Source organism: Coregonus lavaretus (assembly GCF_964263955.1).
Source record: "Coregonus lavaretus genome assembly, chromosome: 11".
NCBI lineage: Eukaryota > Metazoa > Chordata > Actinopteri > Salmoniformes > Salmonidae > Coregonus > Coregonus lavaretus.
The window spans coordinates 11,063,166-11,076,365 of NC_139998.1; the positions used below are offsets into that span (position 1 = coordinate 11,063,166).

General features: G+C 44.7%; 1 protein-coding gene across 1 annotated transcript in view; it reads left to right on the forward strand.

The window, feature by feature from the left end:
- LOC311137788 (F-actin-capping protein subunit alpha-2-like) overlaps positions 1–13,200 on the forward strand; it is a 44,635-nt gene that overhangs the window by 23,732 nt on the left and 7,703 nt on the right. Inside the window, exons 3-7 of the mRNA XM_084172374.1 lie at positions 1,785–1,836; positions 2,021–2,084; positions 10,947–11,153; positions 11,283–11,362; positions 13,046–13,124. Coding sequence (XP_084028500.1) covers positions 1,785–1,836; positions 2,021–2,084; positions 10,947–11,153; positions 11,283–11,362; positions 13,046–13,124 — 482 coding nt within the window. The remainder of the gene's footprint in view (positions 1–1,784; positions 1,837–2,020; positions 2,085–10,946; positions 11,154–11,282; positions 11,363–13,045; positions 13,125–13,200) is intronic.

Sequence of the window (13,200 nt, forward strand, 5' to 3'; positions counted from 1 at the left end):
TATACACTAACAATGAAACTCAAACAATTCACACAATGAAGTCATAAAACAATGAAGGCGCACACATTGACGGGAGAGAGCGCATTCTGTAGAGAGAAGTGCATTGTGCATCTGGGTGCATGGTCAATCCGACATCTGCATTGACCATGCAGCATTTACGGTGATATTGTCTCAGCGGAAGTCAGGGCATTCATTCTTCTTGCGCTTCACGGAGCAGTGCAGAGCGGTTGTCAAGGAAGTGAGTGAATGTTTATACAGGATGTACCGCCCCCACCTACCGTCAACCAATCATGTCAATGCGGAGCTATTCAGAGCCCTCCGCATTGTTACAACATTTGGGAGGTGCATGGCGATGCGGTACGTAGCTGGATTTGGCCTCTGAATGCCTCTGGAGGCTCCGCAATTGCATCACACCCTCCATATGGAGCGTCCGACCACATTTTCGGATCAAACATAAATTGGCTGTTAGTCTAGGCCTCCGCAATGGAGTAGTTCACTGAGATGGAGAGATAGATAGATATATACAGTGAGGGGAAAAAAGTATTTGTTCCCCTGCTGATTTTGTACGTTTGCCCACTGACAAAGAAATGATCGGTCTATAATTTTAATAGTAGGTTTATTTGAACAGTGAGAGACAGAATAACAACAACAAAATCCAGAAAAACGCATGTCAAAAATGTTATAAATTGATTTGCATTTTAATTTAATTTTGATTTGTGTGTTTATTTGTTACTACTCGACTAAAACAATTTTGGTCGACCAACATCCTAACGACCAAACAATCGACCAGTCGACTAATTGGGGTCAGGCCTTGTAGATTGACATAGGCTAGTGCTTTTGCTGTTCGTTAGGCCTACTCAACTTGTTGGCTGACAAAAAGTAAATGTGGACAGTTCTTCCAATACCTTCAATATGCGCCTTGGAATTGGATAAGGACGCGCGCAGTTTTGTCTGTCTTCACTTGTAGCCTGTGAGAAAGACCTGATTTACGTGACGGAGAGCCATGTGAGTGAGTGGTGCTCACGGTCATACAGTCAGTAGGGCAGCCCTTCCTCATTGAGGCCTCAGCCATGAACACACACATGCCGGTTGAGGGACAAAGACCCAGGAACTAATTAGCACACTAGCTAGGTTTCCATCCAATTTGGCAACAGATTTTCATGCAAATATTCTAAAATCTGCATAAAAACAGAGGTGCTAAATACTGTGGGCAGGCAAACGTTTGACATTCCCTACCGGTGTCTAAGCTTTAACACACTGCCTCACAGTTAAAGTGGTGACACACTGTCACGGGACAGGGGAGTCTCTAAGCAGCTGACGGTGAGATGAGTGTGAAAAGAGGGGAGGAATTGAGGAGAGAAGTGTGTGTGTGTGTTGGGGAGAGGGCTTAAAGAGACACTATTTATTCGAGGGATTCCGAGGGCTGTGTGTGTGTGTGTGTATAATCCTGCCCCCCATCATGATTAGCTGAGGAGCGCTGGGGGGGGCTGTCTGCGCCTCCTTATCGCAGCCCAACACACACTCCCCTCTACCAATGTGCCACCGCTTCAGCTTTCATCTCTCTTTGATTTCACAGCCCTTTACTGTGTGTCAACTTGTCATGTCTGCTTTAACCTCATCCTAAGACTCTGTCTCTAACGGTCTCGGCCTCTCTCTCTATCTGTGATTATGTCCGTTTTAGCCCCATGCTAGGTGTGTGTGCAGTGATTTTCTTTGTGTGAATCTTTCCGCATGTTTGCTGTAGGTTTCTGAGCTCTGACATTTGGTTATGTTCTTCCCCACAGATGTACGATTGCTGCTCAACAATGACAATCTTCTCAGGGAAGGTGCAGCGCAGTAAGTCGACACTCTTTACTGTCAGTGACTCATAGACTTGTGGTCAGTTGACGTCATTAAATCTGTCAAACTCTACTAAATGGAATGTACTATTGACAACTGGGAAATAGTCATTGTTTCTCCAGGAAATAATTGACTATTGGCACTGATTTAAGCTTGTACCTGTTTCTGTTTGATTCTGTAGTGCTTTTGCACAGTACAACGTGGACCAGTTTACTCCGGTGAAAGTAGAGCAATATGAAGAACAGGTAGGCTACATCCATTGTCTTATGTCAGATCGCAACTATTTCGCCTGTCAGTTGAGAGACGAGCATCGCGTGTGAAGCCATCTGTCGGAATACAATGGTCTTCACCATGTCCTCCAGAAATACAGAGAAACAAGACATGTTTTTGAACAGATTTCACTGTAGTCAGCCCCTCTAGAACCATACCCTATGATGCTAGTGACTACTGACCTGGTGTCATTAGAAACAGACGGCTATAGGGATTAACGGCTCTGGTCATTTGGACTAGATGTATGAATGAGACCAGCCTTACGGATGTGTAAGTGGATGAACTGAAGAATATTAGCCTTGTCGCATCGAAAGTTATTGTATTGTTGCTATGTTTGCTATACAAACAATTCCTCGCCTTGTATTTAGGTAGTATTCCAGTTCAGTGTGATTGTGTTGTTGCCTAGGTAACACAATAATACACTGATAAATCTTCTGGTTTATACACACACTAGACTGAGTGTCAGGAATATAAGGAATGGGTCACACAACTCATATACACTGAACAAAAGTATAAACGCAACATGCAACAATTCCAAAGACTTTACTGAGTTACAGTTCATATAAGGAAATCAGTTGATTGAAATCAATTCATTAGGCCCTAATCTATGGATTTCACATGACTGGGAATATAGATGTGCATCTGTTGGTCACAGATACCTTAAAAAAAAGTAGGGGCGTGGATCAGAAAACCAGTCAGTATCTGGTGTGACCACCATTTGCCTCATGCAGCGCAACACTTCTCCTTCACATAGAGTTGATCAGGCTGTTGATTGTGGCCTGTGGAATGTTGTCCCACTCCTCTTCAATGGCTGTGCAAAGTTGCTGGATATTGGTGGGAACTGGAACATGCTGTCGTACACGTCGATCCAGAGCATCCCAAACATGCTCAATGGGTGACATGTCTGGTGAGTATGCAGGCCATGGAAACACTGGGACATTTCCAGCTTCCAGGAATTGTTTACAGATCCTTGCGACATGGGACTGTGCATTATCATGCTGAAACATGAGGTGATGGCGGCAGATGAATTGCACTACAATGGGCCTCCAGGATCTCTTCACGGTATCTCTGTGAATTCAAATTGCCGTCAATAAAAAGCAATTGTGTTCATTGTCCGTAGCTTAAGGTTGCCCATACCTTAACCCCTCCGCCACCATGGGGCACTCTGTTCACAACGTTGACATTGGCAAACCGCGCACCCACACAACACCATCTGCCTGGTACAGTTGAAACCTGGATTCATACGTGAAGAGCACACTTCTCCAGCATGCCAGTGGCCATCGAAGGTGAGCATTTGCCCACTGCAGTTCGGTGTCATAGCTGACTTCAGTCAGGTCAAGACCCTGGTGAGGACGACGAGCACGCAGATGGTTTCTGACAGAAATCCTTCGGTTGTGCAAACCCATAGTTTCATCAGCTGTCCGGGTGGCTGGTCTCAGACGATCCCGCAGGTGAAGAAGCTGGATGTGGAGGTCCTGTGCTGGCGTGGTTACACGTGGCCTGCGGTTGTGAGGCCGGTTGGACGTACTGCCAAATTCTCTAAAACAACGTTGGAGGCGGCTTATGGTCGAGAAATTAGATGGCGTAGCAGTGCAGTCGTGTATTCTGTAGTGTCCTTGTGTAAATAGCCAGTTTTTTTGTATTTTTCATATATTTCTCAATCTCAATTTCCATCGTTTAACTAAATATACTTTCCTGCAACCCGCCTCACCCAATGTGGAACGGATTCTATTATTTCTTTATACCTTTTTATCTAAAACCTCTGGCTGAAACTAGCCAGCTAACTAGCTACTTTCTGTCAACCACCGTTAGCGGTCTTCACCATTGTCCGTGGCCTGCACTACCTACCAGCCAGCTCTAGCCTGGACAATTATCGGCCAGTCTGCACAGCGCGCTATCGACCCAGAGCATATAGGATTTTCTGCCAGAATCACTGAATCTCTGGACCTTAACACCGGATCATCACAACTAGCTAGCTGCAACCGTATGGCTGTTGTTTTTGTTGGCTAATCACCACTGTCCCGACGCAAGCACCAGTTAGCCTTGAGATAGCCTCGAGCCAGGCCCATCTCCCGGCTATCTACCGCTCTGTCAACCGGACGGGACCTCCTAGTGTTGACACGGAGCCCCGCCGATCCATCACGACTGGTCTGCCGACGTAATCGTCTGATGTGGTTTCAACAGGCTTCCCGTTGCGACGACCACAAAGATCCATCTGCTAGCCCCGGCCCGCTAGCACACGCAATCAACAGCTGTGCCTCCTGCTCGCCTGTGCCGTAGCAGCCACCAAACTGCTCCCGGACTCACCTATTGCTGTTCACTGGACCTTATGATCACTCAGCTACACAGCTGATGCCTGCTGGACTGTTCCTTTATATGGTACCCCATCCTGTTTATCTGTTTAGCCTCAGCCCAAACTTTCGTCGCCATTACCAGCTGTTGTCTTAGCTCTCTCGAATAACACCTGTGATTGCTTTATGCCTCTCTCCCATGTCAATATGCCTTGCCTATTGCTGTTTCGTTTAGTTCTTATTGTACTATTTCACTGTAGAGCCCCCAGTCCTGCTCAACCTGCCTCAGATAGCTCCTTTGTCCCACCCCCCATACACGCGGAGACCGGCTCAATCGGTTTCTCTAGTGATGCCATCTCTTTCATCGTTACCCAATGCTTAGGTTTACCTCCACTGTACTCATATCCTTCCATATCCTTGTCTGTACATAATGCCCTGAATCTATTCTACAATGCCTGGAAATCTTCCCCTTTTATTATCTGTACCCAACTCACTAGAAGACCAGTTCTTAAAGCCTTTAGCCGTATGCTTATTCTATTCCTCCTCTGTTCCTCTGGTGATGTAGAGGTTAACCCAGGCCCTGGAGCCCCCTGTATCACTCCTACTCCCCAGGCGCTATCATTTGTTGACTTCTGTAACCGTAAAAGCCTTGGTTTCTTGCACGTTAACATCAGAAGCCTCCTCCCTAAGTTTGAGTTATTCACTTCGTTAGCACACTCTGCCAACCCTGATGTTCTAGCAGTGTCTGAATCCTGGCTTATGAAGGCCACCAAAAATTCAGAAATGTCCATCCCCAACATACAACACTTTCCGTCTAGATAGAACTGCCAAAGGGGGCGGAGTTGCAATCTACTGTAGAGAGAGCCTGCAGAGCTCTATCATACTATCTAGGTCTATGCCCAAACAGTTTGAGCTTCTACTTCTAAAAATCCACCTTTCCAGAAATAAGTCTCTCACTGTTGCCGCTTGCTACAGACCCCCCTCAGCCCCCAGCTGTGCCCTGGACACCATATGTGAATTGATTGCCCCCCCATCTATCCTCAGAGGTCGTACTGCTTGGTGACCTAAACTGGGATATGCTTAACACCCGGCCGTCCTACAATCTAAACTAGATGCCCTCAATCTCACACAAATTATCAAGGAACCTACCAGGTACAACCCTAAATCCGTAAACATGGGCACCCTCATAGATATCATCCTGACTAATTTACCCTCTAAATACACCTCCGCAGTCTTCAACCAGGATCTCAGCGATCACCTCCTCATTGCCTGCGTCTGTAATGGGTCCGCGGTCAAACGACCACCCCTCATCACTGTCAAACACTCCCTAAAACACTTTAGCGAGCAGGCCTTTCTAATTGACCTGGCCCGGGTATCCTGGATGGATATTGACCTTATTCCGTCAGTAGAGGATGCCTGGTTGTTCTTTAAAAGTGCTTTCCTCTCAATCTTAAATGAGCATGTCCCATTCAAAAAAATCTGAACTAAGAACAGATATAGCCCCTGGTTCACCCCAGACTTAACTGCCCTTGACCAGCACAAAAACATCCTGTGGCGTACTGCATTAGCATCGAACAGCCCCCGCGATATGCAACTTTTCAGGGAAGTTGGGAACCAATATACAAAATCAGTTAGGAAAGCAAAGGCTAGCTTTTTCAAACAGAAATTTGCATCCTGTAGCACTAACTCCACAAAGTTTTGGGAAACTGTAAAATCCATGGAGAATAAGAGCATCCCCCCCAGCTGCCCACTACACTGAGGCTAGGAAACACTGTCACCACCGATAAATGTACGATAAATTAACTCCTGAGTGGCGCAGTGGTCTAAGGCACTGCATCGCAGTGCTAACTGTGCCACTAGAGATCCTGGTTCGAATCCAGGCTCTGTCGCAGCCGGCCGCGACCGGGAGACTCATGGGCGGCGCACAATTGGCCCAGCGTGGTCCAGGGTAGGGGAGGGAATGGCCGGCAGGGATGTAGCTCAGTTGATAGAGCATGGCGTTTGCAATGCCAGGGTTGTGGGTTCGATTCCCACGGGGGGCCAGTATAAAAAAATATGTATTCACTAACTGTAAGTCGCTCTGGATAAGAGCATCTGCTAAATGACTAAAATGTAAATGTAAATGTACGATAATCGAGAATTTTAACAAGCATTTTGCTACGGCTGACCATGCTTTCCACCTGGCTACCCCTACCCCGGCCACCAGCTCTGCACCCTCCGCTGCAACTTGCCCATGCCCCCCCCCCACACACAATCTGGAGCCTTTCTTTCTAAAATTAGCTGCCGAAATTGTCGCAACCCCTATTACTAGCCTGTTCAACCTCTCTTTCGTATCGTCTGAGATCCCCAGAGATTGGAAAGCTGCCGCGGTCATCCCCCTCTTCAAAGGGGGTGACACTCTAGATTCAAACTGTTAGACCTATATCCATCCTGCCCTGCCTTTCTAAAGTATTTGAAAGCCAAGTTAACAAATAGATCACCGACCATTTCGAATCCCACCGTACCTTCTCCGCTATGCAATCTGGTTTCCGAGCTGGTCGTGGGTGCACCTCAGCCACGCTCAAGGTCCTAAACGATATTATAACTGCTATCGATAAAAGACAGTATTGTGCAGCCGTCTTCATCGACCTGGCCAAGGCTTTCGACTCTGTCAATCACCCCATTCTTATTGGCAGACTAAATAGCCTTGGTTTCTCAAATGACTGCCTTGCCTGGTTCACCAACTACTTCTCAGAAAGAGTTAAATGTGTCAAATCGGCGGGCCTGTTGTCTGGACCTATGGCAGTCTCTATGTGGGTGCCACAGGGTTCAATTCTCGGGCCGACTCTATTCTCTGTGTATATCAATGATGACGCTCTTGCTGCTGGTGACTCTCAGATCCACCTCTACGCAGACAACACCATTTTGTATACATCTGGCCCTTCATTGGACACTGTGTTAACAAACCTCCAAACGAGCTTTAATGCCATACAACACTCCTTCCGTAGCCTCCAACTGCTCTTAAACTAAATGCAAGCTCTTCAATCGAACGCTGCTTGCACCCGCCTGCCCGACTAGAATCACTACTCTCGGCGGATCTGACTTAGAATATGTGGACAACTACAAATACCTAGGTGTCTGGTTAGACCGTAAACTCTCCTTCCAGACTCACATTAAGCATCTCCAATCCAAAGTTAAATCTAGAATCGGCTTCCTATTTCGCAACAAAGCCTCCTTCACTCATGCTGCCAAACATGCCCTCGTAAAACTGACTATCCTACCGATCCTTGACTTCGGCGATGTCATTTACAAAATAGCCTCCAACACTTTACACAGCAAATTGGATGTAGTCTATCACAGTGCCATCCGTTTTGTCACCAAAGCCCCATATACTACCCACCATTGTGACCTGTACGCTCTCGTTGGCTGGCCCTCACTACATATTCGTTGCCAAACCCACTGGCTCCAGGTCATCTATAAATCACTGCTAGGCAAATCCCCGCCTTAACTTAGCTCATTGGTCACCATAGCAACACCCACCCATAGTATGCACTCCAGCAGGTATATCTCACTGGTCATCCCCAAAGCCAACACCTCCTTTGGCCGCCATTCCTTCTAGTTCTCTGCTGCCAATGACTGGAACGAACTGCAAAAATCTCTGAAGCTGAAGACTTATCTCCCTCACTAACTTTAAGCATCAGTTGTCAGAGCAGCTTACCGATCACTGCACCTGTACACAGCCCATCTGTAATTAGCCCACCCAACTACCTCATCCCCATATTGTTATTTATTTTGCTCATTTACACCCCAGTATCTCTATTTGCACATCATCTTCTGCACATCTATCACTCCAGTGTTAATACTAAATTGTAATTATTTTGCACTATGGCCTATTTATTGCCTTACCTCCATAACTTACTACATTTGCACACACTGTATATAGATTTTGTTCATCCCATATGTAACTGTGTTGTTTTTATCACTCTGCTTTGCTTTATCTTGGCCAGGTCGCAGTTGTAAATGAGAACTTGTTCACAACTGGCTTACCTGGTTAAATAAAGGTTAAATAAAAAAAAATAACATTCAATTCTCTGGCAACAGCTCTGGTGGAAATTCCTGCAGTCAGCAAGTCAATTGCCCGCTCCCTCAAAACTTGAGACGTCTGTGGTAGGGATTAATATTTTCCCGAAAATCTATCAAGTTTCAATACCGGGAATAATTCATATTCATCCCGAGAGTCCCGGAAAATACCGCAAAAATCGTAAGTGACCATTTAAAGCGTTTAAAACCAAGATATTGCCATCTTGGCTGCGACACTGTAAAGATTTCACAGCAGGTGTAACTGATATTTAGTAATGGTAGAGTAACGTATGTTGTGAATTGCAAAACAGGCCGTTCAAAATTCAGAGCGTTATCATGTTCCTCAATTAATTTGCCGCATTTCAGCAGTAGGCCTAGGCTATCTCGATACAGAGCGCTTTCAGGAACCAAAGAGCGCACCCCAAGTAGGCCATAGCGTTATCAAATCATACAAACTTTGTAACGGCAGTCAAACAAAAGTCAAATGACCAAAGTTGCTAAGCTTGCTAGATAACCTCCAATGAATGATAGAATATCTCCTATTTGGCTAAATTTAGTTGATGATTATACAGATGGCACATCAGCTCATGAATAACAGGTAGATAAAGAGAGGAAATTATTTTAAATATCAAGGTATCTTAACGGGGACCAACTTTTTAAATAAATAATAATATCCATATCTACTCTCATACCGTTGGTTGATCAGATATTCCCTACCGAAGCTCTCATATGGGCAGCAACACTAGACAGCGCAGAGAAGCGGGGGAAGTGTTATAGCAGTATTTTGACGTGCTTTGATAATGCAACCTATGGATTACAGAATAAAGTTAGGAATTTTAATGCGAGACAGGAGTCAGGATTTTGGGTTTCAGTGGGATTGGGACGATAGGAAAATAGCCTGGGCTCTATATAAGGCTACTACGTGAGTCAATAGATAAATAATAGCCTACACTTGATTTAGGCTACATTATTGCATGCTAAATGTTTCTGATCAGTGATAGATGAGCAAATTAATAAGTGAGCTACCACTTCCACTTGTCCAGCCAGAGATCAATTAACCAAATATACAGACAGCGATTCAGTAAAACTAAATCACATTGATTGATTGATCAGACAAGTCACAGGCTTTTGTCCGTGAGTAGGACAGTCTAAGTGAGTGATGAGCAAAATCCACTTGTATAACATGCTATAAATGTTCTGATCAGCTAATATATGAGCAAACTAGAATAAAGATTATCATTAGCACTCACCTCAATTTAGCTAACATTTCCCCAGCCTAATTGTTACCAAAAATCCAAACGGCGATCTGACATTGATTGATTTATCTAGATGAGTCCCCCACGCTTGTCTCAAAGCAGCGCGATGGCGCTGTCCCAATCAAAATGGTGCTGAAATGATAATCTAGGTGACCACATGCGACTATTGCTTTAAATTAGTATAACGGTTGTATATGACTGGGAGTTTCAGTATAAGCAAGAATTGGATACATGCCTTCAATTGCATTAGCCAACTTTATTCCAATATTTTCTTCATTCAGTTTATCAATGGCTGTTTCCTCATCTACTCAGTCCTCTGCCGATCGTCTCCGCCGCGTTGTTCTCAACACCAGTTAAAATCAATATAGCCTACTGTTTTCTAGAAATCTGTTATTCTTTTCAGGTTGAGGCTCATTTAATTTCTATGATGTTGGAACAGGCCTGGGGTCGGGCTTTAGTTCTGATGAGAACTCTAAACTGCATTCGGACTGGCAGTGTCATTTATGCGTGTGCTTTGAATTTATGCCGACTTTATGTGAAGTAAATGCACTAGGCTAAAGGCTTCCATGTGACAACCTGTTTGGATAATGTGCTATTTTCTTTTTTGCCAATCTACTGCTGCACATGTTGTGTATTTTGTGGAATTCCATTAGAAAATGTCATTAAAACATTTCGGGAAATGTGGTCCTCTGTAGCTCAGCTGGTAGAGCACGGCGCTTGTAACGCCAAGGTAGTGGGTTCGATCCCCGGGACCACCCATACACAAAAAAATGCATGCACGCATGACTGTAAGTCGCTTTGGATAAAAGCGTCTGCTAAATGGCATATTATTATATTATTATAAGAGTGGTCCCGGGATCCCGGTTACCCATGTTAATCCCTGTTGTGTAACAAAACTGCACATTTTAGAGTGGCCTGTTAGTGTCTCCAGCACAAGGTGCACCTGTGTAAGGATCATGCTGTTTAATCAGCTTCTTGATATGCCACACCTGTCAGGAGGATGGATTATCTTGGCAAAGGAGAAATGCTCACTAACAGGGATGTAAACAAATTTGTGCACACAATCTGAGAGAAATAAGCTTTTTGTGCGTATGGAACATTTATGGGATCTTTTATTTCAGCTCATGAAACATGGGACCAACCCTTTACATGTTGCGTTTATATTTTTGTTCAGTGTAATTCTTGTCCTATTCTTAGACTACACAACAATTTTCCCTCCCTCCCTCTCCAGGTCTTAATCACAGAGCATGGAGACCTGGGCAACGGCAGGGTCCTGGACCCTAAAAACAAGATCTCCTTTAAGTTTGACCATCTGAGGAAGGAGGCCAGCGACCCACAGCCACACAATTTGGACGGAGCCATGGAGGGCTGGAGGAGTGCTGTGGACGGTGCTGTCCGGGCCTACGTCAAGGAGCACTACCCCAACGGAGTCTGCACTGTACGTTTGGGCTGCATAACACCTTTTTCTTGACTGATCCTGCACTGTTGAATTTGTCATTTGATCATGTAGCTCATATTATGTGATAACCGAGTTCACTGAAAATATGTGTCGCTTCTCCCTTTTTAGATTTACGGCAAAACCATTGACGGACATCAAACCATCATTGTGTGTATCGAGTGCCATCAGTTTCAACCAAAAAACTTCTGGTATGTATGGATTTTTAGAATCAAAGATGCCGGATTAATGAAGTATATTTGTGGTTTAGGGTTCTAATCATTTACAGTGCATTGGGAAAGTATTCAGTCCCCTTGACTTTTTCCACATTTTGTTACGTTACAGCCTTATTCTAAAATTGATTAAATACATAAAAATCCTCATCAATCTTCACACAATACCCTATAATGACAAAACTGTTTTTTAGATTTATAAAAATTAAAAAACAGAAATACTTTATTTACGTAAGGATTCAGACCCTTTGCTATGAGATTTGCAATTGAGCTCAGGTGCATGCTGTTTCCATTGATCATCCTTGATGTTTCTACAACTTGATTGGTGTCCACCTATGGTAAATTCAATTGATTGGACATGATTTGGAAAGTCACACATGTGTATATATAAGGTCCCACTGTTGACAGTGCATGTCAGCGCAAAAACCAAGCCAGGAGGTCGAAGGAATTGTCCCTAGAGCTCCGAGACAGGACTGTGTCGAGGCACAGATCTGGGGAAGGTTACCAAAAAATGTCTGCAGCATTAAAGGTCCCCAAGAACACAGTGGCCTCCATCATTCTTAAATGGAAGAAGTTTGGAACCACCAAGACTCTTTCTAGAGCTGACCGCCCGGCCAAACTGAGCAATCGGGGGAGAAGGGCCTTGGTCAGGGAGGTGACCAAGAACCTGATGGTCACTCTGACAGAGTTTTAGAGTTCCTCTGTGGAGATGGGAGAACCTTCCAGAAGAACAACCATCTCTGCAGCATTCCACCAATCAGGCCTTTATGGTAGAGTGGCCAGACGGAAGCCACTCTTCAGTAAAAGGCACATGACAGCCCGCTTGGAGTTTGCCAAAAGGCACCTAAAGACTCTCAGACCATGAGAAACAAGATTCTCTGGTCTAATGAAACCAAGATTGAACTCTTTGGCCTGAAAGCCAAGTGTCGCATCTGTAGGAAACCTGGCACCATCCCTACGGTAAATCATGGTGGTGGCAGCATCTGTGGGGATGTTTTTTTCAGCGGCAGGGACTGGGAGACTAGTCAGGATTGAGGGGTAAGATTAATATTGAGTAAAGGGTCTGAATACTTATGTAAATGTCATATTTCCGTTTTTTTTATGCAGTTGCAAAAATCTCGACAAACCTGTTTTTGCTTTTCCATTATGGGGTATTGTTTGTGTGTGTGTGTATATTGAGGGGGGGAAAGAATGTAATCCATTTTCGAATAAGGCTGTATCGTAACAAAATGTTGAAAAAGTCAAAGGGTCTGAATACTTTCTGAATGCCCTGTAAATGGCTTCAAAATCTCTCCAGGCAGAATCAAAGTATGTTTAGCCTGTGAACCTTCAATTGTCTGGTTTACATGCTAAACAGTGTTTAAACACTAAGCTTGCTTTGTTCGGTACTTAGCTAGCCACTGCCTGTTGGTTTAGAGATCAGTGACCCCCCCATTACCTTGTTGAGCCAGCCAAGATCAAATTAATTTAATTGGATAAGGGCTGTGGCAATCTTCTTTGCGGGTGGGTTTTTACTGCACTTAAGGCTCCCTGAGTGTAAAGATCTGATTCCGCTTAGGAAAGGCTGTGTAGTGGAGGGAGAGGGAGACGACACTAAACTCAGACGCACTTTATGTGAGCTTGTGGATTTAAATGTCTAGTCTTTTCTCTCTCTTTTTAAAGGAATGGACGTTGGAGGTCAGAGTGGAAATTCACCATCGGCTCCTCCACTACTCAAGTGGCCGGAATCATGAAAATCCAGGTGTGTGTGTGTGTGTGTACATGTGTGCGTATTTATACAGTGCCTTCAAAGTATTCACACCCCTTTTACTTTTTCC